The sequence below is a fragment of the Ailuropoda melanoleuca genome, chromosome 1 (genome assembly GCF_002007445.2).
Source record: "Ailuropoda melanoleuca isolate Jingjing chromosome 1, ASM200744v2, whole genome shotgun sequence".
Lineage (NCBI taxonomy): Eukaryota > Metazoa > Chordata > Mammalia > Carnivora > Ursidae > Ailuropoda > Ailuropoda melanoleuca.
This window is the reverse complement of record NC_048218.1, coordinates 153,525,337-153,548,557: the sequence shown is the minus strand read 5'-3', so window position 1 is coordinate 153,548,557 and position 23,221 is coordinate 153,525,337. Positions and strand designations below refer to the sequence as shown.

Sequence of the window (23,221 nt, the reverse complement as noted above, 5' to 3'; positions counted from 1 at the left end):
CTCCCATAAAACGCCACAGGGTTGCAGATTGGATAAAAAGACATGACCCATCCATTTGCTGTCTACAAGAGACTCATTTTGAACCCAAAGATGCATTCAGACTTAGAGTAAGGGGATGGAGTACCATCTTCCACGCAAATGGACCTCAAAAGAAAGCTGGAGTAGCAATTCTCATATCAGATAGACTGGATTTTAAACTAGAGGCCATAGAGAGAGATACAGAAGGGCACTATATTATTCTTAAAGGAAGTATTCAACAAGTGGATATGACAATTATTAATATATATGCCCCCAACAGGGGAGCAGCAAGATACACAAGCCAACTCTTAACCAAAATAAAGAGACATATAGATAAGAACACAGTAATAGTAGGGGACCTCAACACCCCACTATCAGAAATAGACAGAACACCCTGGCAAAAACTAAGCAAAGAATCAAAGGCTTTGAATGCCATACTCGACGAGTTGGACCTCATAGATATATATAGAACACTACACCCCAGAACCAAAGAATACTCATTCTATTCAAATGCCCATGGAACATTCTCAAGAATAGATCATGCTCTGGGACACAAAACAGGTCTCAGCCAATACCAAAAGATTGAAATTATCCCCTGCATATTCTCAGACCACAACGCTCTGAAATTGGAACTCAACCACAAGGAAAAACCTGGAAGAAACTCAAACACTTGGAGGCTAAGAACCATCCTGCTCAAGAATGACTCGATAAACCAGGAAATCAAAAAACAAATTAAACAATTTATGGAGACCAACGAGAATGAATACACAACGGTCCAAAACCTATGGGATACTGCAAAGGCAGTCCTAAGGGGGAAATACATAGCCATCCAAGCCTCACTCAAAAGAATAGAAAAATCTAAAATGCAGTTTCTATATTCTCACCTCAAGAAACTGGAACAGCAACAGAGGGACAGGCCTAACCCACTGACAAGGAAGGAGTTGACCAAGATTAGAGCAGAAATCAATGAATTAGAAACCAGGAGCACAGTACAGCAGATCAACAGGACTAGAAGCTGGTTCTTTGAGAGAATCCATAAAATTGACAGACCACTGGCAAAACTTGTCCAAAAACAAAGAGAAAGGACTGAGATTATTAAAATTATGACTGAAAAGGGAGAGGTCACGACCAGCACCATTGAAATTGCAAGGATTATTAGAAACTTTTATCAACAGCTATATGCCAAAAAACTAAACAATCTGGAAGAGATGGAGGCCTTCCTGGAAACCTATAAACTACCAAGACTGAAACAGGAAGAAATAGATTTCTTAAATAGGCCAATTAACTATGAAGAAATTGAGTCAGTGATAAACAACCTTCCAAATAATAAAACTCCAGGCCCAGACGGTTTTCCTGGGGAATTCTACCAAACATTCAAAGAAGAAATAATACCTATTCTCCTAAAGCTATTTCAAAAAATAGAAACAGAAGGAAAGCTACCAAACTCATTCTATGAGGCTAATATTACCTTGATCCCCAAACCAGGCAAAGACCCCCTCAAAAAGGAGAATTACAGACCGATTTCTCTAATGAATATGGATGCCAAAATCCTCAACAAGATCCTTGCTAATAGAATCCAACAGTACATTAAAAGGATTATCCATCATGACCAAGTGGGATTCATACCTGGGATGCAAGCATGGTTCAACACTCGCAAATCAATCAATGTGATACATCATATCAACAAGAAAAGACTCAAGAACCATATGATCCTCTCAATTGATGCAGAAAAAGCATTTGACAAAATACAGCATCCTTTCCTGATTAAAACCCTTCAGAGTGTAGGAATAGAGGGTACATTTCTCAATCTCATAAAAGCCATCTATGAAAAGCCTACTGCAAGCATTATTCTCAATGGGGAAAAGCTGGAAGCCTTTCCCTTAAGATCAGGAACACGACAAGGATGCCCACTCTCGCCACTATTATTCAACATAGTACTAGAAGTCCTTGCAACAGCAATCAGAAGACAAAAAGGGATCAAAGGTATCCAAATCGGCAAAGAAGAAGTCAAACTGTCTCTCTTTGCAGATGACATGATACTCTATATGGAAAACCCAAAGGAATCCACTCCCAAACTATTAGAAGTTATAGAACAATTCAGTAAGGTGGCAGGATACAAAATCAATGCCCAGAAATCAGTTGCATTTCTATACACGAATAACGAGACTGAAGAAAGAGAAATTAGGGAATCCATCCCATTTACAATAACACCAAAAACCATACGTTACCTTGGAATTAACTTAACCAGAGACGTAAAGGACCTATATCCTAGAAACTATAGATCACTTTTGAAAGATATTGAGGAAGACATAAAAAGATGGAAAAATATTCCATGCTCATGGATTGGAAGAATTAACATAGTTAAAATGTCCATACTACCCAGAGCAATCTACACTTTCAATGCTATCCCGATCAAAATACCGAGGACATTTTTCAAAGAACTGGAACAAATAGTCCTTAAATTTGTATGGAACCAGAAAAGGCCCCGAATCTCCAAGGAACTGTTGAAAAGGAAAAACAAAGCTGGGGGCATCACAATGCCGGATTTCGAGCTGTACTACAAAGCTGTGATCACAAAGACAGCATGGTACTGGCACAAAAACAGACACATCGACCAATGGAACAGAATAGAGAACCCAGAAATGGACCCTCGGCTCTTTGGGCAACTAATCTTTGATAAAGCAGGAAAAAACATCCGGTGGAAAAAAGACAGTCTCTTCAATAAATGGTGCTGGGAAAATTGGACAGCTACATGCAAAAGAATGAAACTTGACCACTCTCTCACACCATACACAAAAATAAACTCCAAATGGATGAAAGACCTCAATGTGAGACAGGAATCCATCAAAATTCTAGAGGAGAACATAGGCAACAACTTCTATGACATCGGCCAGAGCAACCTTTTTCACGACACATCGCCAAAGGCAAGAGAAATAAAAGATAAAATGAACTTATGGGACTTTATCAGGATAAAGAGCTTCTGCACAGCCAAGGAAACAGTCAAAAAAACTAAGAGACAGCCCACGGAATGGGAGAATATATTTGCAAAGGACACCACAGATAAAGGACTGGTATCCAAGATCTACAAAGAACTTCTCAAACTCAATACACGAGAAACAAATAAACAAATCATAAAATGGGCAGAAGATATGAACAGACACTTTTCCAATGAAGACATACAAATGGCTAACAGACACATGAAAAAATGTTCAAAATCATTAGCCATCAGGGAAATTCAAATCAAAACCACACTGAGATACCACCTTACGCCAGTTAGAATGGCAAAGATAGACAAGGCAAGAAACAACAATTGTTGGAGAGGATGTGGAGAAAGGGGATCCCTCCTACATTGTTGGTGGGAATGCAAGTTGGTACAGCCACTCTGGAAAACAGTGTGGAGGTCCCTTAAAAAGTTAAAAATTGAACTACCCTATGACCCAGCCATTGCACTACTGGGTGTTTACCCCAAAGATACAGACGTAGTAAAGAGAAGGGCCATATGCACCCCAATGTTCATAGCTGCATTGTCCACAATAGCCAAATCATGGAAGGAGCCGAGATGCCCTTCAACAGATGACTGGATTAAGAAGCTGTGGTCCATATATACAATGGAATATTACTCAGCTATCAGAAAGAACGAATTCTCAACATTTGCTGCAACATGGACGGCACTGGAGGAGATAATGCTAAGTGAAATAAGTCAAGCAGAGAAAGACAATTATCATATGATTTCTCTCATCTATGGAACATAAGAACTAGGATGATCGGTAGGGGAAGAAAGGGATAAAGAAAAGGGGGGTAATCAGAAGGGGGAATGAAACATGAGAGACTATGGACTATGAGAAACAAACTGAAGACTTCAGAGGGGAGGGGGTGGGGGAATGGGATAGACTGGTGATGGGTAGTAAGGAGGGCACGTATTGCATGGTGCACTGGGTGTTATACGCAACTAATGAAGCATCAAACTTTACATCAGAATCAGGGGATGTACTGTATGGTGATTAACATAATATAATAAAATAAAATTAATTATAAAAAAAAGAATATTCACCATTTGTATGTTTTCTAAGAAGTATATGAGTACTTAAAGCAATGTGAATATGTAAAGTGATAGATTAATACATATAAACATGATTTGGTACCTACTAATTGCTCTAGGAAACTCTCTAAGAAATCATCATTTTCCGTAAATCCTATTATACACATCTCTCATAATGGTAAAGATATCACAAGACAAGTAAAAGCCAAGTCACAAGGATGCAGATACTTATGACTACGGTGCTTAGACATGTGTTGCTTTAACTCATTACTGCTTGTTAACCACAAGTTATGATATATTTGCTTTACAGGCTATATTGTTAATTGTATGTTCCTTCAAATTTTGTTTTTAAAATATTTCTATTATTTTTTAACACAATAAATAATATAATTATGAAAGTATATTCCTTTCTAGAGGAAATCTTTGAAGAAAACTTGATGTTTAAATGTAATGTTTAGATTTTAAATCTATAATAATAATTCATTATTTTAAAATATGCCTAATAACAATATGAGATACCATGAAATCCCTTTTCAGTTTATATTATTTGTGGAATTGAGAAAGACAAGGATTTGGCTTCAGGTAAAGTACTTTGTATTATGAAACAAAGGTTAGTCATTTTTTTTGCCACGTCTGAAGAAAAATGAGAGAGGAAAGCAGTAGACGTGAACCTAATACATTGCAGGATATATATACGAATGCTCCTCTTCCTAACAGCGAATTAGATTTCAATAAGTTATATGCCAATATATTTGGGATACAGCAATGTAAATTTGCTGGAGGCAGGAATATGTACTGAGAGTTAAAACCCACTCATAAAATGTACTCAACTCTAATTCTATGAATTCTTGTTAGAATAGCAAAATAGATATATGACTATAGCTCTATGTATTTTGTCCTCAATCTTTCATATCTCTTAAGCGGTAAACTGTGATTGTCTTCTCAATTTAAATGAGAACAATTATTTTATTTCACATGGATTTCATGGAGATATATGAAAACACAAGTTGAAAATTGCATTTGTGACCTAAGATGATACATGCTGATACCAAATAACTTTGAAAAAGAAATAAAAAATAATTTACTTCAAGATCTGTCATTTATGATACATACAACCTTGAGGATTTTTGTTAATCCTTGCATTTGCAAATATGATCATAGTCAGGACTTTTAACCTGGATTTATATAGTTCTGGGCACTATCGATAGATTTCAAGGAGACTGTAAAACTTGTGAAATTTTTGGCATGATCCTTTACATATGTATCATGTGTATATTTTAGGAAAGAAGGGTCATGACTCTTATCAAATTTTCAAAGTATCATGACCCACTGAAAATTAAGAACTGCTGCTCTGTTTAGCTTTTCATAAAGCTAATTACAGACTAATTGGCTCAAGTGTCTAGATTTTTTTTTTTTTGGTGTTTTACAGGTTTATTTTTACAAAAGTGAGAGAAAAGACTTTTTAGCACTTCACTAGGATTTCTGCATACATGGTAAACAAGTGAGAATGTTGAAGCCATATGAAGTTGATTCAAGTGTTGATAGAAATCCCATACCTCATCTTTACTGGTGTCCTTGCTTTTGCTTACCTTTACCAGGTCTTTGCTTTTGTATTATTTGCAAGTGGTTAAAAATGCAATCATTAATAATCGTGGGTATTGATATGGTCCATGTTTTACACTAGCATACAGAAAAAGGTCAATATTTTGTCAAGTCCTTAGACTTCAATTCTTTTTCTGTGACATGGAATTTGAATTATCCTGGTGGTTCTGGGATGGCCTGTGCCACTCTGCTTCCATCCTAATTCATATTTTGGATGTCACTCCAACAATGACTGAGTGAGGCATGAAGCTGAGGATTTCAAGGACAGAGACAATAGTCTTAGAAAACACAGTCGTGTTGACTGATGCTCAGAAGTTTTGAGCCCAATCTCACGTCTGCCATAACTTCCAACAAATGTAGATTTGGCTTCCTCATCCACTTGAAAAAAAATTCTGCAATACTTTTCTGTTCTAAAAGTGGAAGTCCACAAGTAATAATTTTATTCCCATCATTTATTCTTCAAATACTGAGTGCTTATAAGTCTAAGGCGCTCTGAAGGAGATTAAAATGAAACTGGCAGGGAGAGCCCCTACCCTCAAGGTGTTGACTCTCTAGGAGGAAACCCATAAATGTTCACAATAGTTTAAAGTGATAAGTTTCAAAAGAAAGATATGTATTTAATGTTTACAGCCAGTGTCATAAAGTGGTGTTAGGAGTACCAAATATATTCATTTATGTGACACATTTGCAGATGGTGACCTTCTATATGATAATCTTGGTGCATTTCCTTAGAAAATTCTGTTTTTCTGAAGTCTGTTGCTCCACGACTTTTGGTTCTTGAGATTTATGCTCCTGTGCAGTCTGGTCCTAAGCTTCATTAGCACCTGATTTACCATGAGTGCAGATGGTTATTGGAAATAGAAAGTCAGCCATTTCCTATGATTAAATCTCTCCTGGGCTGCATCTCTCTCGTAGCTATTTCCTTACTATTGCGTATGATTCATTTGCAAGCAGAACAGTGATTATTATATGATTGTTAAATCTAAGTGGAAAGGAAAGTAGATTATTAGAAAAAGTCTAGTAGCTTATTAATATATATTATGTGCTACAATGAAATGATTTTACTGAAGTATTAGCAAGATGATAGATTTATGGATGATGAGAGAAAATTACTCTATTGTGACGATTGAATGTAACAAAAAGAATTCAGAATTTTTCTTTCCTTTCTTTTTTTTCTTTTTGTTTGCCTTTCTTTATTTAAGGGGTTATTGCTTAAATCAATAATCCCTCAAAATGTGTCCTCTTCATCGTCACTTGCCTCTACTTTGGGCAATAATATTATTGTGAGTCTAGAAGGCAAAGGAAGGGAACTACAGAGTTGTTAATGACGAAATCTATATTTTTTGAACTGAGAGGAAAGCAAAAGTTTCAACACAAGTATTTCACTAGTTTTATCTGATTGGAAATATCATTACTTTTCCACATGACACTTATATGAAAGCAGTAAGAGTTTGGAAATTTCATCACATTAAAGAATTTTGCATATTCTCAATATTATTAAAGAAGTTTGCATATTCTCGATATTATACTGAATTAATAAATTTGATGACCACACAGTACAGAGCCAACAAATATAAGAGAAACTTGTTGATTTGCCTGGCCGTTACTATATTGATTTGTCCTATCATACTCCTTTTCTTCAAAGTAAAAGTCTAGTTGTCCAATTGAAAGACAGATACAACCACAATCACTAGAGCTCATTTCTCTCTTATTCATTTCCATTATTATATTTATTTAGGTTACTTAGTTTCAACTCAGAGGGTTTGAATACACAAGGATTCGGAAGAATGAAATTCAGCTATTGCTATGGTGATCTTTTTGTAACATGTTTTGCTGCCATTTCCTTAATGTTCATACAGCCAATAATTGCATCAAAAGAACACCACATAACCAAAGAAATATGACTTTTGTATATGCACTGCAACTAACAGTATTCATCATAAGACACATAGGGTATACAAATAAATACCTGCCCCTAACATGCTAGTACAATCTCACAATGAGCTAACTTTCTGTCTCTTCTAGGCTTTTGGGGCTTCTTTCATTGAGTTTTAGGTATATGCTTTCTACCACAGGGCCTTTGTGCTTATAATCACCTGTGCCAGAAATCTGCTTCCCTCCCAGTAATTATAACCTCTCATGAAGTATCTTTACTTTTCCTCTGTCTCATATTATCATAGCAATTTCACAATATCTGTGTATTTGAGAAACTCCTATCTTTCCCACTACAGTATAGGGCAAAGATTATAGGCAGAGCTATGGAAAGTTTTACTGACTTTTCTATATATTGTGCTTAGTACATTATAGGATAATTAATATCTTTTGTGTCTTTTCTCCATTTCTACTTAGCAACACATGAAACTTTGTGGCTTAAAAACAACAACAAGTTATTATTTCTTGTATTTCTGTGGGTTGCCTGGGCAGCTCTTCAGCTGCAGGAAACCAGTGGATAAGCAGGGTTCAACTCGTATATTGGATCTTCCTCTTCACATCATTTTCCATCCTGGGCTTCTTCACAACATAGAGTTCTTGGCACAGTGCTCCAAGAGGGGGAAAGTGGAATTTACAAGCCCCTTGAGGCCTAGGCTCTGGAACTTGCACCCCATCCCTTCTGTTCCATCCTGTTGGTCACAGTAATTCCCTAAGTCCCAGGTTCAAGGGGTTGGAGAGAGATTTACTTCTGGAAGGGAAAAGTGGCATAGTCCCACTGCATAGGGGCAAACATGCAGGACTGGGAAGAATTTGTGGCCATCAAATAATCTACCATTGTGTTCAATAATACTTTATTAATACAATTGTAATTTAATTTTGCAGTCCAGGAATCGGCTGATTAAAATGTTTATATTTTGTTATGTTTGTTTTGAGCTTTTATTTTAAAAATGTATATACTCTGCTCTAAGAATGAGGAGAGAGAGAGTGGTTTATTAATTCTAAGGGATAATAGACAATCTAATCTCACATTTGGTCAAATAATGGCTATGAGCAATATGAGAATAGGAACTTTATTTTAATCATTGATGAATTTCCAGCAACTAAAACAGTGCTTGGCACATAAGAGATTTTCAATAAGTATTTGTTGAATGAATGAGTGAACACAACCAATAGACATTCCTTTTTGGTCTTTTCTTTCATGTTCCTAAGGAAGTTGCTTTTTGTTTTCACCTGTCTCAAATGATTAGGTTCTAAATTTTTAGGGAAATAGCTGAATGGGAAGTAGAGTTCCTACTCACATATGTGATTTCATGAATCCATAATAATGAACTCTGGCAAGATTTAGCGACACTAAAACATATTATATAATTATGAATAATCTTATGATTATTTTATGAATATTTGACCATTCACTAAAAAGTGCCTCCAAGAAATTTTCTTTTCCTATTGATGGATACAAAATGACAATGAGATATTCTCTCTAATCTGTATAATCTGTTCAGAATAGGAAACATCTCTAAATGAATCATTAACCCTAATGAGTGACTATAAATATCCAATAGTATTCAGAATGTAATGACTTCAACACTATATCTAGGTTCAGATTGTAGTACCACTTTTGTGGACAAGGATATCATTTTGTTCTGCCTCAATTGAAAAATGCAGATGACTTTTTATTTAAATTCTGGAAAACAATGCAATGTGTTCCTAAGTATTTTAATATAGCAAAAAAAAGTGATGTTCATTTGTTTATGGTAATATAAGTTGAAAATAGTTTTATAAAGTGTTTCCAACTGGATTTCATCTTCACTTATTATCTGTTTATATGAGCATGATTTCAAATGGAAGGAAACAGTATATGGGCTGGGCAGATTTTTAAAATAAAACAGTAGATAACACTAGAGAGAAAAAGAGAGGAAATGTTTCACATCTGTCTTAGAAGTATCCAACATGTACTCAAATATACCAGCACAATGATTAATCCCCAAATTATAACATCTACTTCTGTCAATTAGTTTATGTACAAGTCAGCCTGAATATTTTATATAAATTATAGCATATTTACTATAAATAAAAACAGATCATGATATTTCAGGGAGTCACCTGGGTCCCTTAAGATATAAATCAGTGACAAAAAAATGCAATCTAAATAAGAATGGATTTACTCACTCAGGTGTTAGACGATGTAATTCTTCAATTTGATTAAAAATGCCAATATTTTCAATATAACTCAAATATCTGATTCCTATCCATATCATTTTTATACACAATAATTAATGTGTTTCTAACACTACTCCTCTGTAACACTGGAAAAAGGAGAATTGTCCCATTATCTTAGTTGTAGTGTGAGAGAAGTTTTAAGGTGAACAGCATTTTCAAAATACAAAGTTATGCTTCTTGTCACAGAATTGGAAAAGGACTGCTGATGTGTGAAGAAAACAAAAGGTAAAACACTTAACTAATTTTCAAAGAATAGAAACAAGTTTTATTAGAAGGTTTTTTTTGTTGTTTTTTTTAAGTTGTGAAACCATGGTAGTCTTCACAGAATAAAGGTAAGGGAAATAATGTGTGAAGGAGCTAGAGAGGTGTGATTTTTTTTTATTTTTGCAAGTTTTACAAAACATAGCGCTTAAAAATTGGTTAAGAGAAACATTAAAATGCAGCAAGGTATAATACGTTCTAATGAACATAATTACTAATTTAAAATTACTCTATACTACTGAGGATAGTAATAGAGAAGTATTAATTAGATGGAAAGTAAATCTGTTTGCAAAAATATTTGTGTATCTTTTTCCTCATGTTGAACTCCTTATGTTGTATTGTGAAATTTTGTCTAGTGATTTGAGATGTCATTCATATTTAAATATGCAAAGCAAATGTCATTAAACAGAGCTATTTAATAATGTGAACTCCTTGTACTTCTTAAATATACAAAGTTATCAATCAATTTATATTCCAGTTGTAGATTTGTTCATGAGTCAGGACAGAAAATAGGAACTGTCTTTACTGTAAGTTGGCTGAAACTATTGCATTTACTTAATTTCCCTGAAGCTAAGTAGGTACATTTCAAGTATCTGTTGAACCTTATTAACACTATATTCTTATAACTGGTACTTAAATAATTGATTGGTTGAGAACATTCAGTAAAAACAAATAGGACAGGGAAAGAGAGAGAGGTTGACAGAGACACAGAAAAAGTGAAAGAGAAAGAAGGAAAGTCAGTTGGTAGAAAGAGAGGGGATGAGCAAGCAATTCTTTCACTCTCTAGCTCAATATACTCGATTCATATTATCCAGCTAGTTTTCCCTGCTGCCTCTGAAGGCTCTTTGGACTTCCTGGCAGTTCTCCCACTGGGCAGTATTTTCAGCATGTGATTATAGTCTCATCCTCATTTTGGTAAATGCAAATACATAATTGTATCATGGCACTCCGAAGTGATCAGGCTCTTATTTGCCCAAGTTTACCAAGAAATAAAATCTATATATATCACTTAAAATACAGTGGAGGAGGTGGTAATTCCTTTCCAGGGATTAGAATACAGTTCTATAATTCAAGACATCATATCCGTAGACATCAAAATCTATGAAAACCAAATTAAATCCTAGATTGCTTGGTTATCATGGAATTAGAACAAAGCAAAAGGGATGGGTTGAAGAACGGTGTTAGTCTTTGAAAAACCTGACCAATTTCCTTCCTGAAAGAAGCCTTGCTATTCCCTTTATTGTGTACATGCTTAAGGCATCCTGTAAACCTTTAACACTTCCAGCAATTAATATGAAATAATTTAATATATTTTCCTGACTAGAAATTAAGTGTTGTGCAAGCAGAGATTTATTTTATGTACAAATGTAATTCCAGTGCCTTTTGTAGTACCATGCCTAGATTAGGTGCTCAGAATGTTGAATAAATGAGTTCCTATCCCACCAGAGAGCAGAGCAGTCTAGCTTCCCCGATGTCCAGAGTTAGGCATGGAGACATGCTAATTCTCAAATTTGCAGCACTTTCCTCTTTTTGTTTTTATTTTTGCTTTTATTTTTTAAAAGATTTTATTTATTAAAGAGAGAGAGAGAGAGCACAATCAAGGAGGAGGGACAGAGAGAGAGGGAGAAACAGGCTCCCCACTGAGCAGGGAGCCTGATGCAGCACTCCATCCCAGGACCCTGGGATCAGGACCTGAGCTGAAGGCAGACGCTTAACTGACTGAGCCACCCAGGCGCCCCTCCTCTTTTTGTTTTTAATTATGAATAAAATAATCCATTTAAATAAAGTATAGCTTTCTTTTATATTTAGGTATACAAAGCTTAATTACATTTACGCTATCAGTTTTGGCTAGGCTCTTCATATTCCTGTTTATATTAGTGAGAAATACTATATCTTAAATATTTCTGCAGTGATCTCAGATGTCCTGGTGTATTCCATCAATTCACATATCACTGGGTAACTCTGTTTCTAAGTTATTGGATATATGGGATGGGCTAAGGTAAGACTTAACAAACTCACTAGCTGCTTAATAGTCATTACAGACTTCATTGACTATAATAAAAGCATCAGATGCAAATGGAGACACTTAAAAAGGGATGTTTTATGAGTTTTTTTCCAAGATTATTTCAAATACATACACATGGAAATAATTCTTAGAAAATTCAGAAGGGCAGCAAGTCAGATGACAAAAGCAAATTCAGTTACAGTGGCATGTCTAGTCAAAAGATAAGCACAAGTAATTATGATGAATAGAAATTCTCCACCTTAACTCCTTTATTTGTTACCACAGAATTTCACTTCTAGAAAATAGTATTGTATGACAAATAGATCACCTCGTTTAGAGTTTCCAAACATCTATTTCATAATAATTTATGTGAAAATTCTCTTATAAACTAAAATGAGCTGTGCATCAGCTGCAAGTAACAGAATACACCAAATAAATCAAAGTTTATTTATAAATCTCACATGAGTAGAAATCCAGAGAGGACTGTTTCAGAGTTGGCCGATAAGGCAGTTCTCTCTCAGGGATCTGGGTTAGCATGTCTGGGGTTCCCTTGCCTTTTCCTTCATACTGGCAAGATGGCTGTTCCATCTCCCATTATAATCTCCTTACTTGACAACATGCAAAAACGGGAAAGGAGGGGCAGAGCTTTCACTTCGTGTCTGACTCTTTACCAGAGTGGAAAATCTTTCATAGAAGCCCACATCATACTCTCCTCGGGTCCCATCGGTCAGCTCTAGATTACATTGTTATCGTTAGTTGGCTTATTTCAGGAGAGGGGAATAAAAGTTCTTTTAAAATAGAAATATGAACAAAGGAGTCATCTAATGATGACTTATCTGACCTCTAACATTTCCCTTTTGGCTTAGAAAAAAAGTTTCAGGTGATGCTGCATTCATTATTATATTTAATGAGAGACAGTATGGGAAAAAAGCTAGGATTTCTTGAGTTAGGTTATGCTCCTTCCCATGTGATGTTGGGAGAATGAGTTCTCAGACTCATTGGGTTCACCTGTGACAGTGCTATGCTCAATAACAGTAGCAATTATTGTGATCACAAATTCCATTTAATCTTTCTAACAATTTTCTTAGGGAAACTTTTAATATTATGAAATATTTAATAGTAAAGATCTAATTATTATTGAAAGATATTCTGTTCTAAACATGCTTGGACATTGTTTAAATATTTTATAGCTTTAGTTTTACATTTCATATAATTATTAATTTATCATTGCTCTTTGGGAACTTACTGTGTATATATACTTCTTTAGTGTAAACTTTACAATGTGGCATCACTAGTGCTTTTATACTTTTCCACTCTAAGTTTCCTGATCATTTCTAATAAAAAATAGAGAAAACATTTAGGTAAGAAATAATCAATTTGTATTACTATAGAAAGTTCTTATATATGAAACCACTCCTATATAACCGCATATTCTTTCTTTTATAAAGAGAATTGAAAAAATAATTGACAAATCATACTGAAATTTTTTTATCTTCGGATGCATCCTTTTGTATGAGAAATTTCTTTACTTATATAAGAGTAATTCAGGTTATAAATTGTATTTTTAGAATATCCATCTTTTTTTACAAACTAAGATGGAGTATTATATGGTTCTTCTGGTTTCTATAGCTTGTTTCATTGTCTCCTGGGGACTTACCAAGCATATCTTATGAATGAGCATTGGATACAACATTTTTATATGTCATTAAAAAAAATTATATCTTTACCTGTTGTTTGGAGAGATGAAAAGTGTTTGCTCTCTTTGGTATGAATATAAAATGTCCCCACTGTAGTCATTACAGCTGTGTTTCTTCCTTATGAAATAATATTATCGACATTATTCACTTGCTATGAAAGGAGTACAAATTACTACTTAAAAAACAACATTGGTTTCAAGGTATCAGTCAAGTGTGCAGTATTTGATGATGTAGAATATAGGGTCACTTCTGCCACTAGTATGATCCTATGGATAGTAATTGCCATAAAATTATAGTTTCAAATTTCTATAAGCAAATATAACTCTTTATACTTAAATGTTTGATACTATGATTTTTTATGAACTAGAGTAAAAGTTGCCATTCATTCCAAAATCTCAAACATTGAACCACCTTTTTCATGACCATTTATTAGTTGTATGTATAGTCGTCAATCAAAAGAGAAAAAATAAGTTGCCCATTTCATTAGGTTGGGTATGGCGGTCATTCTTAAAAATGCCTATTACAGCTGTAATACAGTTATTACATCGGTACAGATGACAGCTGACTGATTTCAGGAGGTGATAAACTGCAGGTCGTGGCCCTGACAAGGCTCCGCTGCCCTGACAGCCTGCTGTCCACCGCTCCTACCCGCCCCTACTTGCCCCTACTTGCCCCTAACCGCCCCTACCCCAGGAACGCTCCTCCCTCCTGCCGCTGCAACTCCCTTGGATTCCTGGGGATGCGCCCACGCTGTCACGTCCCAGTAGGGCCCTACCACTCGGTTTGTGGTGTCTTTAAATGTAATACCTCACTATGTTTAGGAGTAAAGGAGTAACCTTATAACCAATGTTGTGTGTAATGCCTTTTTATAATGAAAAACAAATAAAAGTGAATAGATTCTATAACATGAATGTCCCACTTGGAATACTGACCCTGTTGCTGTGGGCCATGAGTGCTGAATCTCTTATCACGGACATTGTTAGATGAGTTTACAGTTCCTGCTCTGTGCCTAGCATATTCCATACAATCGGGAGACTGAACTTTACCATTCAAGCTACTGAGTTTTTAGAAATCTTGCTCTCCACGAGACAACAATTTCCAAACCAGATTTGAAGTAACTGTTGAATACTTTCAGAACAGGACAGAAGTGAAAGAAAGCTAATGAAAAAGATGAGATTTTTGAAACATCCTTAATGAGTAGAAGAGCATATTGGTTTTAAATCTTTTTTAACTAAGCTACTTAAGACCTTGTGTGTTTACTTTCATATGAAAAGCAGTGATCAAAAGGGTTTTATTTTCTAATCTGCTGAACATGTTATCCATGTAATGTAGATAGAATAGCTTAGTTAAAAGGGCTTGAAAAGGGGATTCCGGTGTCTAATAGAAGGCTTTTCAGTTTTATACATATTAAGTAGTAATATATTAGTTATTTTATATGTATTAATAATATAATAAAAATAAAAGAGACATCTGTGAGAAAAAAAAGTTGACCTTTAAGAGTACTTTCACTGAATTCAAACTTTCTGTGTGTTTATGACTTTTGAGCTTTCTACAGCAAGATAAATGAGGCAGTTTGACCCCTCTCTGTATGTTGCATCTTCATCAGAAATGAGCTTAATCTCTAATTAGGCGCTTTGTTGTTCTTTTTTGGGAAATGCACTAGCAATTCATGTTCCGTTTGTTTGTTTTATGTTTGCTGCATTTTCAATACTTAGCAGACAAAAACCAGATCAAAAGATGTGTATACCAGGAAGAAAAATTCCAAGGGAAGTGTATTGTTAGAAACTAAATTACCTATTTGAAAGTTTGGAACTTGGAGAACTAAATGTTACCTCAATTTCATAATGATGAGAATGATTCTTCGCTTGAATAAAATCTCTGGTAGTTTACATTTCCCTGAGGATATGCAAAAGAGGCGAAGTTACTACTAGTAAGAAAATCTTGATAAATGTGAGCTAATTTTTTCTAAATTTTTACCTGAACATCTGGTAGCCAAGCACTTTAAATATTAAACTGAGACCTGTAGACTTAAAATTAAATTCATTGAAATAGGGCTTAATGTATTAATGAGTTAAAATCATAATAGTATGAATAATGTTTTGTAGGACATTTGTCATCATACCTGCAATTAGAAAACCTAAGAATACAATAAATTTGACTTTGGTGTGGCTGTTTTGTGTGTTAAATGTCCAGTTAACCTTACTCTTAAAGTCCAAAGCTATAGATAGGTTCTCTCTGACAAATTTGAGTTTGAATTATTTGGATCATTTTCTAATGTGAGCCATAAAAGTAAATAGCATACATGTTTAAATGTGCTTTTTTGCATTTCTACAACCTAAAGACCAGTTTGGTTGAAAAAATAAAATTTAACAGCTCTTAATTTGTCATGTGGAATCTGATTCTATGTGTTTTTTATTACCTCCATATATTTATCTAAGTGAAACATAAAATGGTTGTAATAATGGAGAATTTAAAGCAGCTTTTGCACATGAGCAGTAATGCTAACTAATATGGTGAATAAAGGCTGAATGTAAATTCTCAGAATTTCTTTTTTTGTGATGTATTTACTAAAGTTGGTATATTCTGGTTAGCTGATACAAGCTCCCCATCATCCTAATAAAGCTAAGAAGAATTTTGATGGGTAGAATGGAAAAAAAAGGGGAATAATCTTATGTGCAATAAAAAGTGTGTGTGTGTGTGTGTGTATATGTGTGTCTGTGTATATATATGTATATTTAATTTTCAAACTGCAATACAGTATACATTAGATCCCTGATAGAACCTGTCATAATATAAACCCAAAGCCCTTCTTTTGCTGGAGTAATGCTCTGGTTTTCCATGTACACTTAGAAATAACTTTGGTATGGCAGAAATTAGTACAATCTAATAATACGATTAGATTCCCATTGATGCTGCCTCATTTACGCTCCTTGGATTGAGCCTCTCCCTTCTCCATTTCCCTCGCCACTTGGTTGAGGCCTTCAATGATATTTCATTTGTACTATTCCAGCAGCCACATTTCTGTTCACACTACTAGCATTCAACATTTTAGCCCTCTTACTCATTTCTGCTAAACTTATTGCTCATGTAACAGAACTGGCCACGTCACTCAACTGGTAATAAACTTCTGTCAGCATCCTCTTAATCTAGAATATCAAGTCCAAATCCCTTGACTTGACATACACGTTTGGAAACAGACCGTTATTAGCTCATACCCAGGATTCTCTTAAGTTATTCTGCATTCCCAAAATTGCCCAGAACTTGTCTTTCTTCTTTGTTTGCATCCTTTGACTTACCAATTCAAATACTGCCTTCTCTTCTGAAGCCCTCTGGACCCTCCCAGGTAAAAGTAGTTGACTCACTGAAATGTTCCCCACAACACTTGGCTCATATTTTTTGTAGAGCATTAACTTTTTAACAAACTTATAAACCCATCATCTTACAACATTCTGAGCTCCTTGGAGACAAAGATAATTGTATTCATATTTATATATTTAGAACTTACCACAGTAGCATATGGAAGTTGATGTCCTTGCTAAATATCTGTTGAATAAATGAATGGGTGAGTCAATGAATCTTGATAAAATGCTAACACAAAAATGTTATCAGAAAACTTGCTGAATGTAGAAAGACAATTCCAAACAGTCATAAAACATATAATTATTATTCTAAGGTTGTCTTGAAACTACTGCATATGACCAATATTTCCCTCTCAATTTATTGAATGACTTGTTTTCATCAGGATGATGAGTCAAAAGGAAAATATTTTTAATTTTTTAACTTCAGCCAGTGAATAAATTTGTAAAATTACATATATTCTCTGAAGCAGATATTTGCATTAATTTAATATAAATTTGCATATAGGCTCAGGGCCACATATCTTGATGTTAAATGTTTGCCCCTATCTATCTAATAAGCTATCATTTATTTTTAACTACACAGATATATGAACTCAGGTTATAACTCAAGGAAAATATTCTCTAGAAAAGAATGAGGGTTCATGGTACTAGAATCCTAAGAATAGTAATTTTCAGATTACTGGCACGGCTATGGCAATTGATACAAGAGAGTGAAAGTTTTGCGAGGAAATAAGATCTTGTATAAGGCTATATTATTAAATATGTCTAGGTAGATGAGATTACTTTTATAATTTGTAGTTTCATATCACAGAACTCTGTTCAACACAGTGTAATAATAAACACTGTATTAGGTTCCATATCATTTTCCATGACTAATAATAGGGCTGAATTAAGAAGTAAGGTCCTTGCCAAATGTATTTTTAATTGTTGAAATGTTTTATATTGTAATGTGAAAAGCACATATCAATATTACTGTCAAAAAGAGTAATTTAATATGAGAGGTATATTTGAATTGACAAAAATTTTTGTTTTGCCTGTATGTGTGAAAACATGTATCTTCTTTTACCTGTATTTTCTTCTAATTGAGAGCATAAAACCTTGTTAAAATATGTATAATTAAAAACTGCATTTTTTTCATGAGAATCAATTTTCAAATCCAGTATTGGATAATACAAAAATCTAGCCAGTCCTTGTAAAATTACATTAAGTGGTCATAAATTTATTTACCTGGCACAAGGAAAGGGATGATTATTGGGTCATGAGAGAAAATAAATTATGATGCTGAAGTATTTTAAACCATATTTTTTTAACTCTTGTTATATTGAAAAAATACTACTTCTTTCGTTTTTCTATATTGTACCATAATTTCTCACTGTTATTCAAGAAAGGAGTACACTATCTTTAAAAAAATAATGAATAGTTATCCCAAAGTTACTAAATTTTAGCTTTATGGATAACATTTTTTTTCTTTTTAAATATGCTATCCAATCATGCCAATTTCTAAAGAATGCATAATTATCTAGAAAAATTTAGCATAGTTAGTTTAGTCTCATTTTTCTCATAAAAAGCCCCAATTGTTTTTTCTCTTTATGATTACAGAGTGGCTGGTCTAAATCAAGTTGTCTAAGAACAGGCTAAGAATTATAAGCACTAAAATCATATTTTAAAATCTGAGCAACCAATATATAGAAAAGTCAAAGGTATACTTGAATCTGGCAGATCAACACATTCCTGTAATTCCCTCAAGGACAATCATACAATTTGACACCAACATTTAAGCTTTGAAAATTATATGACCATCTATTACATTATGAAGGTTATATGTCCTCAAACCTTTTTTATGACTTATAATACAAGACAGGGCTACTTAATTAAAAAAAAATCCCTTCTGTTATTGATAATTGCCTAAGCTGCTTCTTCCTTTCCTTTTTCAGAATGAAGAACAAATTTTGGTATTTTGAGTTTGGCACATCTGAAACTTTCTCCGCCACCTGCAAGAAGCTACATGAATCTGTAGAAATAGAAGTAAGAAAAATGAATTATATTTTATAATACAATGAAATGGCTTGAGTTTGGTTATCAATATGTTTTTGACAGCCCATGTAAGTAGTTATGCTTTGAGCAATCCATATAGCTTTAACTATAATTCTAAAATTTTATTTCTGTCACTTATTGGGATTCTAGCATTCTGAATTATTAGTATAAAGTTAAGTTTTGAGTATGAGTTGTTTTAATACAGTATTAAAAGATGAGAGGTGGAACAATGGAGAAGTTTAGAAATCATTGGAGAATTTACTAGGCATAGTGTGGATAGAAAAATGTAAAATAAAGGAAAGTATTTGAAGAGAAAGAAAAAAATTGCAAGATACACACACACACACAAAAAAAACCCTTATTTTCAAGTCTCAATATCTTATAACCTTTAAAACACAGTTCACAGAAATTGTACTTACTTTCATGAATAAAGGTTAAAAAATACTTTTCCATTCCATTCCCATTCATTATCTAGAATTTTTTCAGTTCCCGAGGTTGCCATTTCCCCATTACATTTCTAGGAAGTGGAAAAGCCAAAAAAAGAGAGCAAAGACAGCAAGAAAAGACACACTTTGAAAAGATTTGGAGCAAATAGGTCTACCAAAAAATATAGATACAGTACGACTAAAATTTTTGGAGATGGGTTATAATAGAAAATGACTTAGTTTTATTGAGAGAATTTTAGAGGGTAAAGAAAAAGGAAAAGTTATCTTTTGATGAGTAGCAAAGGCAAATCAAAGGAATAGAATTATGAAACCAGAATACCTAATGACTAGCTGATATGATTTGTGAAATATTGGCTTCAACACTTTTTATTTTAAAAATAAATGCATAACTTGTCTACTGAGATCTAAATCATTAGTGGCATATATTCAGGTAATAAGTTTGGTAAACAAATGTGGATGTAGACCCATTAGATCATAATGGCCTAGCTAAGTTTTTTGTTATTCTGCCTTTCTAATTTACTGTTAAATGATAATGATGGCAAAAATGGCACTATTTCAAAATGTAACATTTTTGAACTTTTTTGGTGGATAAATTGAAGTAGAATTGATGATCATGGAATGGAAAATACCCTTTACGACTCAATCAGATCATAACTCTGAAAAGAAATATAATCACAAAAGATAAAGGATTAGGGCTCAACATGGACTTTCTGTAATCACTGTTTATCAAGATTTATATATGTATATATTTTATGTACATCTGTAGAGAGTGATATATTTAGGTAGTTATGTGTGTGCATATATATTTATAAAAAATTAAAATATCCCTTTACCTTCAAAAATCATTACTTTAAAAAATCCTTAACATAGTAGATTTTGATCATTTCTTACCTTCAGAAACCTATGCTCAAAGACAATCTGTAGCAGAAGGCAAAAATGAAAAAAAAAGTGTGGTTTCTGGTTAAATGTAGGGTGGAGACTCTGAAGCCTCTCATACCTCTTCTTACCTCATCCTACCACTGAATACAGGTTGAAAAAAAAAGTTGAACTAGGAGAAATGGATGTTCCAGGAATAGGAAAACTCAGTATTGCCAAGATGTCAGTTCTACCTACCTTGATCAATTGATTCAATACAATCTCAGTCAAAATCCCAGCAATTTGTGTGTGTGTGTGTGTGTGTGTGTGTGTGTGTGTGTATGAATATCAACAAATTGATTCTGAAGTTTATATGGAGAATCAGAAGACCCAGGATGGCCAACTCAGTGTTGAAGGAGAAGAACAAAGCTGGTGGGCTGACACTACCTGACTTCAAGTCTTACTATAAAGCTACAATAATCAAAACAGTGCAGTATTGGTGAGAGAACAGATGAATAGATCAATGGAGCAAAATATAGAACCTAGAAATAGACCCATCCCATAAATAAACTCAGCTGTCTTTGACAAAGGAAGACAGATAATGCAGTGGAGCAAAGAAGGTATTTTTAACTAATGGTGCTAGAACAACTGGATATCCATGGAACAAAAAACAAAAACAAAAAAGCCCTCAAAATCTAAAAAAATGAATTCACTTTTAACAAAAATGAGGTCAATATGGATCACAGACCTAAATGTGAAATATACAAGTGTAAAACTTCTAGAAGATAACATAGGAGGATACCTGGATGGCCTTGGGTGTGCTGATGGCTTTTTAGACACAACACCAAAGGCACAATCAGTAGAAGGAGTAACTGATATGCTGGATTTCACTGAAATTAAAAAACTTCTGCTCTGTCAAAGGCAATATCAAGAGAATGAGAAAACAAGCCACAAACAGAAAATAATTGCCAAAGATATGTCTGATAAGAGACTGTTAAACCAAAATATGCAGACTCTTAAAACTTAATAAGGAAATAAACAACCCCATTGAAAAAAAAATGGGCCGATGACATAAAGATACATCACCAAAAAAGATACACGGATGGCAAATAAACATGAAATAATGTTCCACATCATGTCATCAAAGAAATGCAAATTAAAACAAGAATGAGATACAACTCTATACCTATTAGATTCCTGAGAACACCAAATGCTGGTAAGGATGTAGAGCAACGGGAACTCTCATTTATTGCTGGTGGAAATGCAAAATGATAGAGCCACTTTGGAAGACAGTTTGGTGGTTTGTTACAAAACTGAAGATGCTCTTATCATATGATCCAGAAGTCATATTCTTTGGTATTTACCCAAAGGAGCTGGAAACTTTGTCAACACAAAAACCTGGACATGGATGTTTATAACAGTTTAATAATTGCCAAAATTTGGAAGCAAACAAGAGGTCCTTCCGTGGGTGAGTAGAAAAATAAACTATGGCGCATCCAGACAATGGAATATTATTATTAGCTATCGAGCCTTGAAAAGACGTGGAGGAAACTGAAATGTGTTTTCCTAAGTGAAAGAAACCAATCTGAAAAAAACTGCATACCATCTGATACCAACATACGACGTCTGGAAAAGGTAAAACTGTAAGACAGTAAAAAGATCACTGGTGGCCAAGGGTTGTAGGGGGAGGGTGGGATGAACGAACAGAGCAAAGAGGATTTTAGGGCAGTTATCATACTCTGTAAAATACAATGATGGTGGATAAATCTCATTAACATTTGTTCAAACCCAAAGAATAAACGGCAAGAGTGAACCCCAACGTAAACCATGGACTTCAGGTGATTGGGATATGTCAGTGTAGGTTCAACCATTGTAACAAATGCGTCACTCAGTTGGGGATGCTGATAAATGGGGAGGCTGTGCATGTAGTGGGACAGGGGGTAGATGGGAAATCTCTGTACTTCCCTTCAATTCTGCAGTGAACCGTAAGCTGCTCTAAAACAATAAAGTCTAGATCTAGAGTATAGTATTATGTATGTCAAAAAATTTTTTAAAAAATGATTAAGGAAATATAACCAAGGACATTTGAATGAAAATAAAAGGACATTTTTATGAAAATAAAAAGTTATCGGGCACCTGGGTGGCTCAGTCAGTTGAGTGTATGACTTTTGATTTTGGCTCAGGTCATGATCTCAGGATTGTGAGATCGAGCCCCAGGTCAGGCTTCATGCTGGCCATGGAGCCTGCTTAAGATTCTCTCCCTCTTTCTCTTTCTGCCCCTATCCCTTCCTGTGTGCGTGCGTACGCACACACACACACACGCGTGTGCTCTCTATCTCTTTAAAAAAAAAAGTTATAATGATAAACAGAGTGATTTTGTTCCACAGAGCTTTTTACATTTTATAGAAAAACTATTTAGAATGGTCCTCCAAGAAATCTGGACAACTAGAATAAGCTATTCTTCCTAGGGTGGTGCTTCTATAAGCCCTGCAAGTCTGGCTTCCCAGCTCTGCATTTGCTGGCTTATTCTGGCACCCATTGCAATAGCATTTATAAATTAGAACCAGCACTGTGCCTTCCCCACTTTATTGTTGCATATCTTGAAAATACTGTTGTAATGTTACCTATTTATCTCAATTCTAAAACCTAGGGGGGGATGTATGTGTGTTGCTGTATAGATGGTAATGCAAAACCTGCTTCTCCACTCACTTTTTAATGAATCCAGTCTATCATATTAGCAAAATATGCCTTTT

General features: G+C 34.4%; 1 protein-coding gene across 4 annotated transcripts in view; it reads left to right on the top strand.

The window, feature by feature from the left end:
* The window catches only part of DGKB (diacylglycerol kinase beta), a 669,924-nt gene that overhangs the window by 463,996 nt on the left and 182,707 nt on the right, over window positions 1-23,221 (top strand). For all 4 annotated transcript variants that reach the window (XM_034668563.1, XM_034668559.1, XM_034668553.1 and 1 more), the window contains one exon: window positions 19,068-19,158. In XM_034668563.1, coding sequence (XP_034524454.1) covers window positions 19,068-19,158 — 91 coding nt within the window. The remainder of the gene's footprint in view (window positions 1-19,067; window positions 19,159-23,221) is intronic.